The 14,137-nt window shown below is 47.0% G+C and overlaps 1 protein-coding gene across 1 annotated transcript in view; it reads right to left on the bottom strand.

Annotated features, from left to right (window-relative positions):
* The window catches only part of LOC102446363 (syntaxin-binding protein 4-like), a 107,521-nt gene that overhangs the window by 16,579 nt on the left and 76,805 nt on the right, over positions 1-14,137 (bottom strand). Inside the window, exons 8-12 of the mRNA XM_075899243.1 lie at positions 12,997-13,138; positions 12,584-12,690; positions 11,955-12,108; positions 10,887-10,959; positions 5,360-5,457 (exon numbers count right to left, since the gene is read on the bottom strand). Of these exons, the coding sequence (XP_075755358.1) occupies positions 5,360-5,457; positions 10,887-10,959; positions 11,955-12,108; positions 12,584-12,690; positions 12,997-13,138 (574 nt within the window). The remainder of the gene's footprint in view (positions 1-5,359; positions 5,458-10,886; positions 10,960-11,954; positions 12,109-12,583; positions 12,691-12,996; positions 13,139-14,137) is intronic.

The following is a 14,137-nucleotide window of genomic DNA, read 5'->3' as shown; positions in this document are numbered from 1 at the left end:
GTAATCCTCACACGATCCTTCTCCTGTCATTCATTTACAGACAAACAGAGGCTACTCACTTCGAACCCACTTCGTCAGGTGCATGAAGTGGAAACTTCAGTCTGGCAGAAAATACAGTGCCGGTGGGTGGGGCTGTGCATATTTTGATATTTGATATAAAATAGTTGCGAATAAGGAACCCAAAGAATCTTAAATTAATTAGACTTCTCCACTCAGTTCCAGTCCCCATCCTTTGGTGAGGATTGGAATATTTTGTTTATCAAAACGCTTTAACTAAAACTTTTTAAAAGGGATCTAAATCCACATCCAGAACTTCAGGCATTCAAGCACAATTTAAGATGTTATGTTAGGCCTAATTCTCACTTCAAGCTGGTCTACCTTGGAACTTACACTGGCCTAGCTACACCTCTCTGGGGTATGAAAAATTCACACCTAGCCTCCAGTGCAGCGAACACTGGGCTGATGGAAGAATTCTCCTGTAGACTTAGCTACTGCCTTTCGGAGCGGTGGAAGAACCCCGTCCTGTCAGCTTGGGTAGCGTCTACCCTGAAGTGCTACAGTAGCGCAACTGCAGTATTGCAGCGGTAGCAGCTTAAGTGTAAACACCCATTTTCACCACAGCCCACTTACATCATTCTAGCAACACAAAGGGGCCTTGAAATGGGTGTAGGTTAGTGTAACTGGGAATTTAGACCAACACAATTTCAATGAGGCCAGGACTGGATCTATAGATAGTAAAGAGCCTTGTGGGCATCTTTTCTAAATCAAAAGCTCTCTATAGATGTATAATACTGGTGCTGACGATAACCTTCCTGTAGGAGGATTTGGGGGGCTCTCTGGACACAAAACCAAGCCAGGAGAATTCAAATGTGTGCAAGATTCTATTCCAAGCTTTCTCTACAGCTCTGACTTTTGGAGGAATGACACACACACTTCTTGACCACAGACCAACTAAACTCAGCCACGGAGCGACAGTTTGTGATTTTTTCACAAGTCTTGTCCTTATAGTTTGGTAGAAGCCTATTATCCCTGCAGCTCATTAATCAGATTAGGACTTGAACTTAATTGTACTGGATGTGCTCTGTGATCCTAATAGTGTAATCAATGTTTGGAGCGCTGTGTCTGTATTTCACATTACCTGACCTGTGTTTCACATGGCTATTAATAGCCCGATGTGCCCCGGTCAGGCACTGGATTAGAAAAAAAAAAAAGAAGGGGGGGGAATGTGATGGAGCAGACTGAATCCCAGCACTAGATGATGTAGGTGCAGATTAGATCATGTGACCCGATGCTATTGATTTATTCTATGCAAACAGGCAGGCACCAGATTCTCGCAGTAGGTTTGTCATTTTTTAATCTCTCCGGAAAGCAAGCGGCACACTGACCCCGATGCCTTTCACTGACACCGTCCTCAGGAGCCCAAACTCAATGTTTGTGCGGAAGAGTCGAGAAAGATTCAAGCTAAGAAACAAATATACTTGTAGTTCAACATATCATAGAATCAGAGACTCACAGGGTTGGAAGAGATCTCGGGAGTTATCATGTCCAACCCCCTGCTAAAAGAAGGACCAACCCCAACTAAAATCCCCCCAGCCAGGGCTTTGTCAAGCCGGGACTTAAACACCTTTAGGGATGGAGATTCCACCACCCCATTCCACTGGACCTTAGTGCAGACACAAAAGAACAGTCCAGTGCATTGATTTGAGAATGTACCATCACATTTAAAAACGAATGACATATTGCCAGATTAACTGACCAAAACCCCCGATGTTTCCTACCAAATGATGGCTCGAGCAAAGAGAGGAAACTACAGAACTACGTAAATAAGGCCATGCCCTATTTTGGATAAAACCCTGTAGCAATTGTTCTCCAACTTTTCCATCATGGGGCTCATTCTTCAAGATCGAGATCCTCTCGCTCGGTCCTACCAGTCCTGGTCCTTCACCCACCCTGCAGCTCCAAGAGTGCTCGTGTACTGACCCTCCCCAGGGATTCACTGTGTGCCCTCCAGAGCTAGAAACACAAGTCTCCTCCTCTTGAGCTACAGGAGAAAGTCCTCAGTGGGAACTGTAGCATGGATAAGACTGAGATAGACACTCATGCACCAAACAGCAGGGTGCTCTTGATTCCATGAACAAGCCATATGAAGACAACATGAAGATGGAAGTCAGCTCACAGAAATGTGACAAGAGGCACCAGAGGTCTGTGCACAGGCTCCTTTTGCTGAGTCAGCCAGCTGCTCACCCAGCAGCCAGATGTACACGCACTACCACCCCGTGGTAAGAATCGGTTCAATCTGCTGCGTGCACCACAACCTCCGCTTCTGAACACAGCACTCCCATCGACTGGGGAGCCAAAATCCCCCTTCCCATCTTCAAGAGGTACCCGCTCACATCCGGTGATCCAACAAAAAAGGGAGACACCCCTCCTCCCAGCAGGAACCAGTAAGGCACAGTTCTGGAGAGTGTGCAATTGCAAACAGTAACCTTTCTCCTTTCAATACAAGCATGATCTCTTTAAAGTGTGTTACGCTATTACCAATGCCAGCAGCTAGTGGGTTGGGGCTGCACTTCACAGAGTAATCTATTACTTAGCCTTAGTGGTACCCATGGGATGCCATATTAAACTATACAATAAAATACCCTATCATAGAATCATCATAAAATACAAGAACTGGAAGACACCTTGAAAGGTCATCAAGGCAAGTCCCCTGCCCTCACAGCAGGGCAAACCACCATCTAGATCATCCCTGACAAATGTTCATCCAACCTGTTCTTAAATATCTCCAGAGATGGAGATTCCACAACCCCACTAGGCAATTTATTCCAGTGCTGAACCACCTTGACAGTTAGGAAGTTTTTCCTAATGTCCAACCTAAACCTCCTCCCTTGTTGCAATTTAAACCCATTGCTTCTTGTCCTATCATCAGAGGCCAAGGAGAACAATTTCCCCCCCTCTTCCCTGTGACATCCTTTAGCTACCTGAAAACTGCTATCATGTCCCCTCTCAGTCTTGTCTTTTCTGAACTAAACAAGCCTAATTCCTTCAGCCCTTCCTCGTAGCTCATGTTTTCTAGACCTTTAATCATTCTTGTTGTTCTTCTCTTTTCTGGACCTTCTCCAATTTCTCCACATCTTTCCTGAAACGTGGTGCCCAGAACTGGACACAATACTCCAACCGAGGCCTAATCAGTGCAGAGTGGAGTAGAAGAATGGCTTCTGTGTCTTGCTCACAGCACACCTGTTAGTGCATCCCAGATGCATTCACAAGCGCAATGAAGTCTGTATCAAACCACTACCACTGGGATTTGGAGCTAAGCCTCTTGGCTCTTATTATTTGTACAAAGTAGCACTTCAGGGCCCTACTCCTGGACCAGGGTCTCAATCTGCCAGGTGCTGCACAAGGAAAGGACAAAAATGGAGTGCCGTTTTATCGCAATATTGTGGTAATGACAACGGCTCCAAATGTAGCATGCCAGGGTGACACTCCCACAAGACAATACAAGATGATTATTTTGCTCATAGCAGCTACATGGAAAAAGGCAAAACCTGGTTTGTAAAATATAAACTAATCAGGTTTGTTTTCCTGTTTGGGGTTCAAACTTGACCAATTTTTCATTTTAATAAGGTTTCTGAGGACCTTCCCTTCCAATTTCCATTTCTGTTAAATGACAAGAAAAGAAAACAGGATTTCGGCCATGTATGAAAGCCAGCAAGGGAAAAACAAATATGCTATTTTGTTTTTATTTCTGATTTAGTTAAAAAATGAACTATTTCTTAAAATATCAAAAAAGGCTAGTTTAGAATGATAAACTTTTGCTTTGAAGCATTTTGCTCATCTCTAGCTTTCAGACCAGGAGCGAGTCTTCCCCCTGCATCCTGATTGGCTGCCCATAAGATGGGCAGACACAGAAAGTGTTTTCTTTTGCTGCTCTATTTTGTGTTTAGGTTTTCCTCTGGCCTTCAACATTTGTTGACCCATTATTTCCAAAGGCAACTCACCTATCCCTGCAGAGAAGCAGCTGTCTCCAAGCAGGACATTGGTGCTGCTCTGTTCACAGGGAATGCTGAATCAGATGGTGGCCAACAAAACAATCTGAGGCAGAGAACCATGAGTAAAGCCCTTTTGGAGCTAGAGAGCAGGTTTCAATCCCTGAGCCTGCCACAGGAGCTTAATATCAGGGGTGATCTCAGACAGTCACAGTATGGAACACATCTTAATATGTAACCCAGAGGCTGGCAAAATATGGCCCATGGGTCAGATCCAGCATACAGGAGCCTCAGCTAGACACCGCCCCAATGCAGCTGAACGCTATGAACCTAGGGGGAGAGGGAAAGAGGCTTCGCGTGCTGTCCTCCTCCCTCAGCACAATCTTGCAGCTCCCATTGGCCGAAAACCAGCCAATGGGAGCTGCTTGTTTGCAGGACAAGTACCTCTCTCACTCAGGGCTCACGGAGTTGCCCAGCTAAGCATCTCCCGGCAAAAGCTTGCCTATGGCACCCCAGGCCCTCCCTTCTCCCAACCCTCTGACCCCCCCTTCTGCACCCCTGCCCCACATAACCCAAACCTTCTGCATCTCTGCTTCTGTACCCACCCACCCCCCTCATACCCTGCATCCCAATCCCCAGCCCCCCAGTCACATTCCAAATTCCTGCATCCTTTCCTGCACCTCTGCACCAGGTCACAACCCCCTCCCAGACCTTGCACCCCAATCCCCTACCCCCAGTCACAACCCACATCCCTGATCGCACTCCTGAACTCCTGCCCCAGGTCACAACCCGTTCCCAGACCCTGCACCTCCTCCTACACTCCTCTCCCAGGTCAGAATCCTCTTCTGCACCCAAACTCCTTTCTGGACACGACACCCCCTCTTACACTCCAGTACTCTGCTCCAGGTTACAACCCCCTCCTTCACCCAAACTCCCTCCCAGATCCCACACCTCTCCTGCACCCCAGTCCTTTACCCCAGGCTCCCTTCTGCACCCAACCTCTGTCCCAAACCCCGCACTCCATCCATTAATATGGAAGAGTGCGGCCCTCAACCACTTACCAAATTCTTGGAATGCCCCCCCATCAAAAATGACTGCTCACCCCTCACCTGATTTCCCCTTCCATTTTCCACCCCCTGCCCTCCCTCCTGCATGGTCTGTCTTCTCCTAACCATCCTCAATTACAGCAATTTCTTTCATGGAAAAGCAATATAAGAGACGTGCTTATGTAGTCTGAGCTTCCTTTAACGCGATTCAGCAGCTGGACAGGCGGCGAAGTAGCCGGCTCTGTCCAATCAGAGTGGGAGCCTCTCTATCATTTTACTGAGCACAAAGATCACAATTTCAAGGCAGGAAGCCTTTCAGCTTACCAGTTCGAATTTCCCATCCTTGAGTCGAATATGGGGATCCAGGGCTACTTTCGGTTTGCCGCCCGGCGCCGCTCTCTGATAAGAAGGTGACACGGGCGCTGAATAACATTAAGCAGTCGTTAGTGGAACAGTATGGGGGAGGGGAGGAGATACACTGACAAGAAGCATCCCAACCTAAGTTCAGGCTTAAGTATGCTGCAAACAGACAGGGGTCAGGATTTTCGGCGGACGGGCTCTCTGAAAATCAGGGTGCTATAAAAAGTCTCCATTTGGGCATCACAAATGAAGATGACTAAAATGACAAGACACTTCTGACAAGCTTGGCCAAAGATTATATCTGAGGCCTAGGGCTCTGAAGTTTGGAGATATGGATCCAATCCAGTCTGTTCAATGTATGCTTCAGTTTAAAAAGTCACCGCTGGCCCTATCACCTGGGAGTTCTAACCCAGCTTCAAAGCAGTGTTTCTAGGAGCGCTAGATTGAGTCTGGGCTCGGAGAAGTCTGGTTCCCAGCTCCCATGAAAGAGAGAATTCCCAGGTTAAAACCCCACAAGAAAACGTGTTGCAGGATTTCTCCCTGAACTGCTGCTATGAAAAGCGCCTGCTCCCTTTCACTCGGGGGCGGGGGGAGGGGCAGGCTGCGTTGTCCCGTCAGGGTGCATGTTTAAGGTGAGCAACATGCGCACAGTGGAGAAGGCAGGAGGGTGCTTGTGCCCACAGCAATAGGAATGACATTGTGAGAAGGGACGCGGCAGAGGGCCTCTGACTGAGGCTCTGGGAGAGACCAGCCAATGACAGTCTGCTCTTCATTGCTAGTGGCATTTCCAAAAGTACCCAAATGACTCAGGAACACAAGTCCCATTGACTTTCAATGGGAGCTGGGCTTGGGAAAATCCCACAATCCTGCAGCGCTGCCCCCCCCATCCCCCTACACTGGCCACTCCAGGGAAGGATTGCAGAAACTGCTGCTCATTTATGGGGAGGCCCAGATGGACTCTCAAAATGTGAAACGCCGCCACTTCTCTAAAGACCCTGCTAATGATGCTCTTTGACCCTTATAACAAAAGGGGCTTATAAAACCTGATCCTGTTCACATCAGTCAGTGACAAAATCCCCACAGACTTCATGGTGTCCACGGAAAAGCATTCGTGGGCTTTTTTTTTTCATCTTTGCACTGCCTGGAAAGTGGGGTACAGGTGAACTAAACATCTGTGTGATGGAATGTTTGCCCCGCACTGGAGCAAAAAGGGTTAAAACAGACCTGGGGAGGGCTGATCCCAGGAGCCAATTGGGAGACGACTTTTGGCAGCCAATCAGAGCCCAGCAGGTTTGTATAAAGAGATGGCTGGCCAGGCTGAGCTCACTTTTGCTCCGGTTCCGGCGGGAGAAGGGCCTTGCTGCCTGCTAGCAGTGGTGCCTTGGACAGAGCAGTGCTGGGGGAAGGCAGGGTGAGCCAGAGGAGTTCAGCCCGGAATAAACCCCAGGTCCAGCAACAGGGGCCCAGGGAGGTTCAAGGCTGCAGAGAAGCAGTCAGGGCAGGAGAAGGCATGATCTACTATGAGCTGATACCCAGATCACCTTAAAGAAACTTTCTGCCATTCTGAATCAGGGATGGGATTTTCCAAAGCACCTAAGGGATTTAGGAGCACAAGCCCTGTTGAAGAATCAGCGGGACTCACGCTCACTCAGGCAGTTTTGAAAAAACGCCATCCAGTGGGACTCTTAGGCGAGGACAAAATTTTATGAAACACAGGGACAAAGCAGCAGAGGTGCAGCCACATGCGTAATCCTCCTAATCCTGATATTCGTCTGTCCCACTAATGCCAGCAGCTGGGAAGCAGGGCCTGAGGTAATAAACCGAGTTCACTGGATTGGTCACCCAGCCCCATGCTGTGCAGGTTCAAGGGCAGATCGTTGCCCTTCAACTCCACGCTAATCGGGATTAGCTCCATGCGGCTTTGCTTGTAAACTCTCCACAGCACTCAGATATCCCGGGCGGCTCTGAAGGGCACCCGACACCGGCGAACAATCGACAGGCCCCAGCAACTTGTTCAGATTTCAGACTCAATTCCTGTCCCCCCAAAAGGACGTGATTTATCCTGATTCAGACTATTTCTCGATATCATCCATTCAAAGCATCATGCTAATTAAGGCCTCATTTCCCAAGGAACTTTACTCCATACGAATCATAGTACACTAGAACTGGAAGGGACCTCAAGAGATCATCAAGTCCAGTCCCCTACCCTCACGGCAGGACCGAGCACCATCTAAATCATCCCTGACAGATGTCTGTCTAACCTGCTTTTAAATATCTCCAGTGATGGAGAATCCACAACCCCCCTAGGCAATTTATTCCAGTGTTTCACCACCCTGCCCATTAGGATTTTTTTCCTAATGTCCAACCTAAACCTCCCTTGCTGCAGTTTAAGCCCATTGCTTCTTGTCCTATCATCAGAGGCCAAGGAGAACCATTTTTACTCCCTCCTCCTTGTGACACCCTTTTAGATTCTTGAAAACTGCTCTCATGTCCCCTCTCAGTCTTCTCCTTTCCAAACGAAACAAGCCCAGTTCTTTCAGTCTTCCCTCATAGCTCATGTTTTCTAGACCTTTCATCATTTTTGTTGCTCTTCTCTGGACCTTCTCCAATTTTTCCACATCTTTCTAGACACGTGCTGCCCAGAAACGGACACAATTCTCCAATCCAGGCCTAATCAGCGCAGAGTAGAGCGGAAGAATGACTTCTTGTGTCTTGCTCACAACTCTCCTGCTAATGCATCCCGGAAGCATGTTTGCGCTTTTTTTTTTCCCCCCAGCAGTGTCACCCTGTTGACTCTCATTTAGCTTGTGGTCCACTACAACCTCTAGATCCCTTTCTGCAGTACTCCTTCCTAGACAGTCGCTTCCCATTCTGTATGGCTGTGTCTACACTGGGCCACTTATTGCAGAAAAGCAGCCGCTTTTCCGGAATAACTTGCCAGCTGTCTACACTGGCCGCTTGCTTTTCTGGAAAAGCAATGACGATCTACTGTAAAATTGTCAGTGTTTTTCCAGAAAAACTATGCTGCTCCCGTTCGGGCAAAAGTCCTTTTCCGGAAAAACTGTTCCGGAAAAGGGCCAGTGTAGACAGCACAGTAGTCTTTTCCGCAAAAAAAGCCCCTATCGCGAAAATGACGATCGGGGCTTTTTTGCGGAAAAGCGCATCTACATTGGCCACGGATGCTTTTCCGGAAAAAGTGCTTTTCCGGAAAAGCATCCTGCCAATGTAGATGCACTTTTTCCGGAAATACTTAAAACGGAAAACTGTTCCGTTTTAAGCATTTCCGGAAAAGGGTGCCAGTGTAGACGTAGCCTAGGTGTGAAACGGACTGTTCCTTCCTAAGTGGAGTGCTTTGCATTTGTCCTTATTAAACTTCATCCTATTTACCTTACACCATTTCTCTAGTTTGTCCAGATCATTTTGAATTATGACCCTGTCCTCCAAATGTCTGTCTTAAAATAGCTTTGTGTATTGCAGAGTAGTTCAGCATTCATTCTATTGTGAAGACAAAGAAATGGACGAGGACAGGCAATATGGCAGATAAAGCATTTACTCCTTAGGGGAGGAGAACCAGGAGCCCATCTGGTCCGATGTGCTCCTGTGGATATTATTATCTTTGTCTGCCTTTTCTTATTCATCAAATATAAACATCTCTAAGAGAGTATAATGTAGGGTTTCAAAAGAAGAAAAAGTTAACTGAGTTGGGAGTGTATTATTTAAGCCACAGATGCCTCAGGATAAGCCAGAAGCCTCAGTTTCCTCTCTCTCAAAACTTTCTACATCTTCAGCTAATGCACAATCTCTGCTGGAGACAACAGATCATGTGCGTTTTAGCATGAACCTGAAACAAACACAAAGCATCACGCTGGCTGGGGCTGGCAAATGCACATTGGCAAACCCCAACTTGCATGCATGCCTTGGGTTATTGGTGTGCTTCAGTTGAGTTTGCTGATTTTTGCGCTTTCTTGAAAATTGCCCTCAAGAGTTCAATGTGCAGAGAGATAGAGCCAGAACGATACAGTGGGATCTTAAGAAGAGCCAGTCCAAACATAAACGATGTGGGTGCGTGTGCACCAAAACCGTGTTGGTTTTGTGTCTGCAAAAATTTTTTCCACTGACATTTTTCAAAATTGGAAATGTTTCCAACCAGCTCTTCTCTCAAGTAGTAAGTCTCAAGCTCATGGTGCATCTTCCAGAAGAGAGTCTTCCAAAGAAAAAAAAATCATGTAAAAGCAAGAGGTATATAATGGCCTGCAAGCACAGAGGAAAATATCATTTGAAAGTTTAGTGTCTTCCGACAAGTGAACTTCAGATCCTGAGACAATTATGACAGACTTACATAGTCCCCGGAGCTATTAGTCTATCCCATACATTAAAATTACCACTTTGTGGATAGTTGGAGGCAGCTAATTTGGCTTAATGACTGTAGAATCAAGTTCCCGTGCACTGAGAGCAACACTGATTTATCTATTTGTTTAACAGCAATTCAGTTTTCAAGAGCTTTCCGCTACATCTACACAGCAGCGCTATTTCAGGATACTGGAGGCATCCCAAAATAGCTATTCTGTTTCTTTTGAGCATGCCCATTATTTCAAAATATAATGGGCTCGCTATTCCGACGACCGTGTAAACCTCATTCCACGAGGAGTAAAGGACGTTTCGGAATAGTGATTTATTTCGAAATAAGTGCTTTGTAGGCAAAATAAGCCGTTTTGAAATTGACTCAAAATCAGCTACGTCATTTGCGTAGCTCTAAGGCTACGTCTACACTGGCCCCTTTTCCGAAAGGGGCATGCTAATTTCACAGGTCGTAATAGGGAAATCCGCGGGGGATATTGAAGTAGGAATAAGAGATCCTGTGGAAAAGGGCTTTTTTCCGGAGGATCGGGGCCAGTGTAGACGCTCTTTTCCGGCTTTTTTTTTTTAATTTAAATGCCGCGGGGGATATTTAAATCCCCCGCGGATTTCCCTATTACGACCTGTGAAATTAGCATGCCCCTTTCGGAAAAGGGGCCAGTTTAGACGAGCCCCACTGGTGTAGCTTATTCCAAGCTATGGATGCAGTATAGACGCACCTCTTCAGTCCCACCAGCAAGGCTGCCAATTAATGCTAATTGTGGTAAGGGTTTCCGGCCACTGGACTGATCCCAAAACCTCATTTCACATGGCCTTTGGATAACAGCAGTGATGCTCCACCACTACCACCCCAATACAGAACCAGTGACCTAGACACCCAGTCAGCCCTGCAAAGACCTCTGCTCCAACAGACAAGCTAAGATGGGTGTATCTAATGCTTACTGAAGAGAGCCCTTCATTAACTGCACCACTACCTATAACCAATCCTAATGGACTGAGACCTGTCATTAGACTATTAATCTTCACCTCCACTGCTGTCGGTACTTAAAGTTTCATTTCACTACCTCTAATATTGAGGAGCTCTGGTCTAGATACTTTGGCCACTTACACAAACAAGAGTCAGCATCCTTCTTACCAGATATCGTGAGTTCTGGGGGGCAAATGTCCGGTGATGGAGAAGGCACAGGAAAGAGATTTTCTTGTCTGGTCTAAAAAAACAAAACAAAATAGCACAGAGGACAGAATGCACAGCCCACTCTGCCAGTGGGAGTGAAAAGCAAAGGAAGAGGGAGGAAATAGGGAGAGACAGTCCCACATGCTCCCTAAGGAATCAGACTGTACCACTTCTTGCGTGAACACCACGTGAACCTACTAGGCTAGAGACAGCACGAACAATGGTGATGGACCCAACAAGAGTTCTGGTTTGGAGTCAAAGGGGGGTTGTCTCTGTGACAGTTCCGGAGGCGCTGATCCTCCAAAGGTTCTGTGTGCCTGTCGCCCACGCTCATTACCGTGGGAACTGAGAAGCTCCTGGCTGACTGCACTCACCAGAGGCTGAGCTGAAGTAACTTTAGTGAGAGCAATGGAATCACACCAAGAATGGCCTAGTGTGTTTTAGCAACAGCGGCTGGTTTTAAACCTTACGTATCCAAGCCACCCATGAATTTGCAGGCAGTTTGGATTATCTGAAGGGCACCTGTAGCATTACCCAATGGACGGAGAGCAGAGCTATCCATAAGAACATGCTGGGCTCAAATGCAGCAGGGACTCTCCTACTGGGGTTAGGTCTGTAATGGGAGGGCTCCCAGCTGGATGGCATGTGAACAGGAGAAGGGGGTATGGTATGATGGGAAAGGCTGAGACACGCTGAAATACAACACAACCAACGCTAGGAGGTTACACCCCAGTACTGATGGGGCTGAATTTGATGGTTATGGGCAGATATTCACTCATTGATTGTCATCAAATGCTTTTTTTCACTTTTGACTTCTGGAGATGAAAACGCAGTTCAGAGATCTTCAAACACGTCACTTCGATTGATCGATCCTTGGTCAGAGCAAACAGAGCCACAGGAGTCCACTCTGCTGACTTTCCAAACAGCTAATCTGGAAAGATTATCACAGAGTCCCTAAAAACAGGAAACTGACAGGAGATGGAAATTATGGGATTGGCCTCTGTGATCTTATCCAGAACTTCAACATACCTCAGGCGACCTCACGTGGACTTTCAACCGGCAAGAGCTCAGACCATTGCCCATGGCCTTAGGAGGTGGCGACTGGATGCTGTTATGAGCCGACAGTCCCGGATGTAACCGTCCCCTTCCAGGAATAAAGGCCACTTCTGTGTTTCCCTCATGTCTGAAAAGAACCATGTTTTGTTAGTGTTTAAAAACGACAGGTTTAAGGTTTCAGAACGTCCATGAGAATGGCTCTGGGGTCTTTCCTTTGAGCTAAGCTTGTTAATTGCCCGTGTAACGTGCAACAACAGTAGAGCTGTGTGAATCAGAGAGGATTCTTATGAGGTCTCGAGTACTGCTGCAGATCTTGGGGAAGGTGTGTGATGGAACATGCTCATTGCAGAACAGAGACTGGCAGGTTGGGAAGGTCTCCTGCTATTTCTAAGTATGATGTAAGCTGTGCCGTGCACTCAAAACTACCGATACTGGAGACCTTCACACCTCAGGAAGTTCTTCTTGCACCTTAAGCTTAGAACAACGCGTAGGTCTGCTACATCACTCGCTGCAGTTATCACAAGTTATTGGCTTTGTTGACAACAATGGGAAATGCATTTGGCACCCGAGGAATGTATTCTGGGCAGCTGGTGCGTGCTTACCTGAATTTGGTTTTTGCAAGTACTTTTCTGGCCTCTTCATAGGTGCAGCCCACCAACGAGTCTTTATTGATGGCAATTAGCTGATCACCGGGCCGAAGCCGCCCATCCTAAACAATAAAGGAGACATTTGTGTAGCATACAGCTTTATCCACAAGGATTAGGTGCATCAAAAAAGAACGACACTTTGCTCGAAGTATTCTCCTGCAATATACACCCTTGTTCCCCCACACCAGTTCTGAAGAGTCCAACCAGTTGTGAAGCAGTAGCCACTATGGCTATTTGGCCGGTTGAGTTGGACACCATGGCCCTAGACCATTGACCCATCCCCAGGAGAGCTCCTTCAGAACAGCTGGCACTTTCAGGAAAGGCTCCAGTTTCATAGCTCCCAGAATCGCCCCCTGCTCTTGACTTACTCTGTAACAGTCCCCTTCCGGCATCAGCTCGTGAACGTAAATCATGGGCCCCTCAGGCCTGTTAGATCCGCCACTGATCGTCAACCCCAACCCAGAGGACTTTGCTATGGAGATGCACTGAATCGCTGGCTCAAGGGAGCAGCTGCAAAGGAACAGACGTGTTAGCAGAAGACACAGCCGCGGTCTGTTTTATGCTACAGAGCCGTCGGGTACACCTGTCATTACACAGAACTGTTCTAGCAAGTCCACACCAGTGCTGAATGAAAAGGGCTATCTTTGGTTTGGTTCCTGAGTCTGCAATCTCCCTCTCCTTTCCCAACCTCTTCTCCTCCACTCCTCTCTCCCCGAAAGTGGGAGGAAGGAAAAACACTTATCAAAACCATTCGGAACCTCACAACTCCGTTTGATTTGAGTTCAGGACTAGCAACGGGTAAAGCTTCAGGGGCATGTAGGTGGGGGAGGGCAGTTGATTCTGATGAGGATAAATGCTGTTCCTGTTACCATTGTTATTTACTTGTATTATGGTGGTTCTTAAGATCCCCAATTGAGAATTGGGGCCCACCGTGATCAGCATTGTACAGACAAGTAATAAAGAAGTGAGTCCCCTATGCCAAAGAGCTCACAAGCAGCACGCCTTTTTCCTAGTGCAGACAAGACCTACGAGAGACCTCTTAAAAGGGCCTGATTTTTAGAAAGTGGGAGCTCTGCATTTTTTAAAAATATCAGGGCCTTTCAGGTGTTCCAAACTGTGACCCCAAAAATCCCTAGACTCCTTTGAGAGAGAAGGTGGGTGAGGTAATATATTTTAATGGAACCACAGCTGTGGGTGAGACACACAAGCTTTCGAAACACACAGAGCTCTTCTTCAGGTCTGTGTAGCTCAAAATGTGTCTCTCCTACCAAAGAAAGTTCATCCAGTAAAACATATTATCTCACCCACCTGGTACCAACATGGCTACAGCAGCACTGCGTAGATCGGACACTTGTTTAGCCATAGTGCCAAATGCAATGGGATCCTCTGAGGGTAGATAAGCACTATTACAATACGAAGAACGTTCTAGAAACAGAGACAAGCCTGAAGACTCTTAGGAGTTGAGGCCTGGTTTTCCTGTGCCAGTCATATTTTTGAAGTTTGACATTT

This window comes from Pelodiscus sinensis, chromosome 16 (genome assembly GCF_049634645.1).
Source record: "Pelodiscus sinensis isolate JC-2024 chromosome 16, ASM4963464v1, whole genome shotgun sequence".
In the NCBI taxonomy this organism is placed as follows: domain Eukaryota; kingdom Metazoa; phylum Chordata; order Testudines; family Trionychidae; genus Pelodiscus; species Pelodiscus sinensis.
Note: the sequence above shows the minus strand (reverse complement) of the source record. Positions and strands in the feature narration are given on the sequence as shown.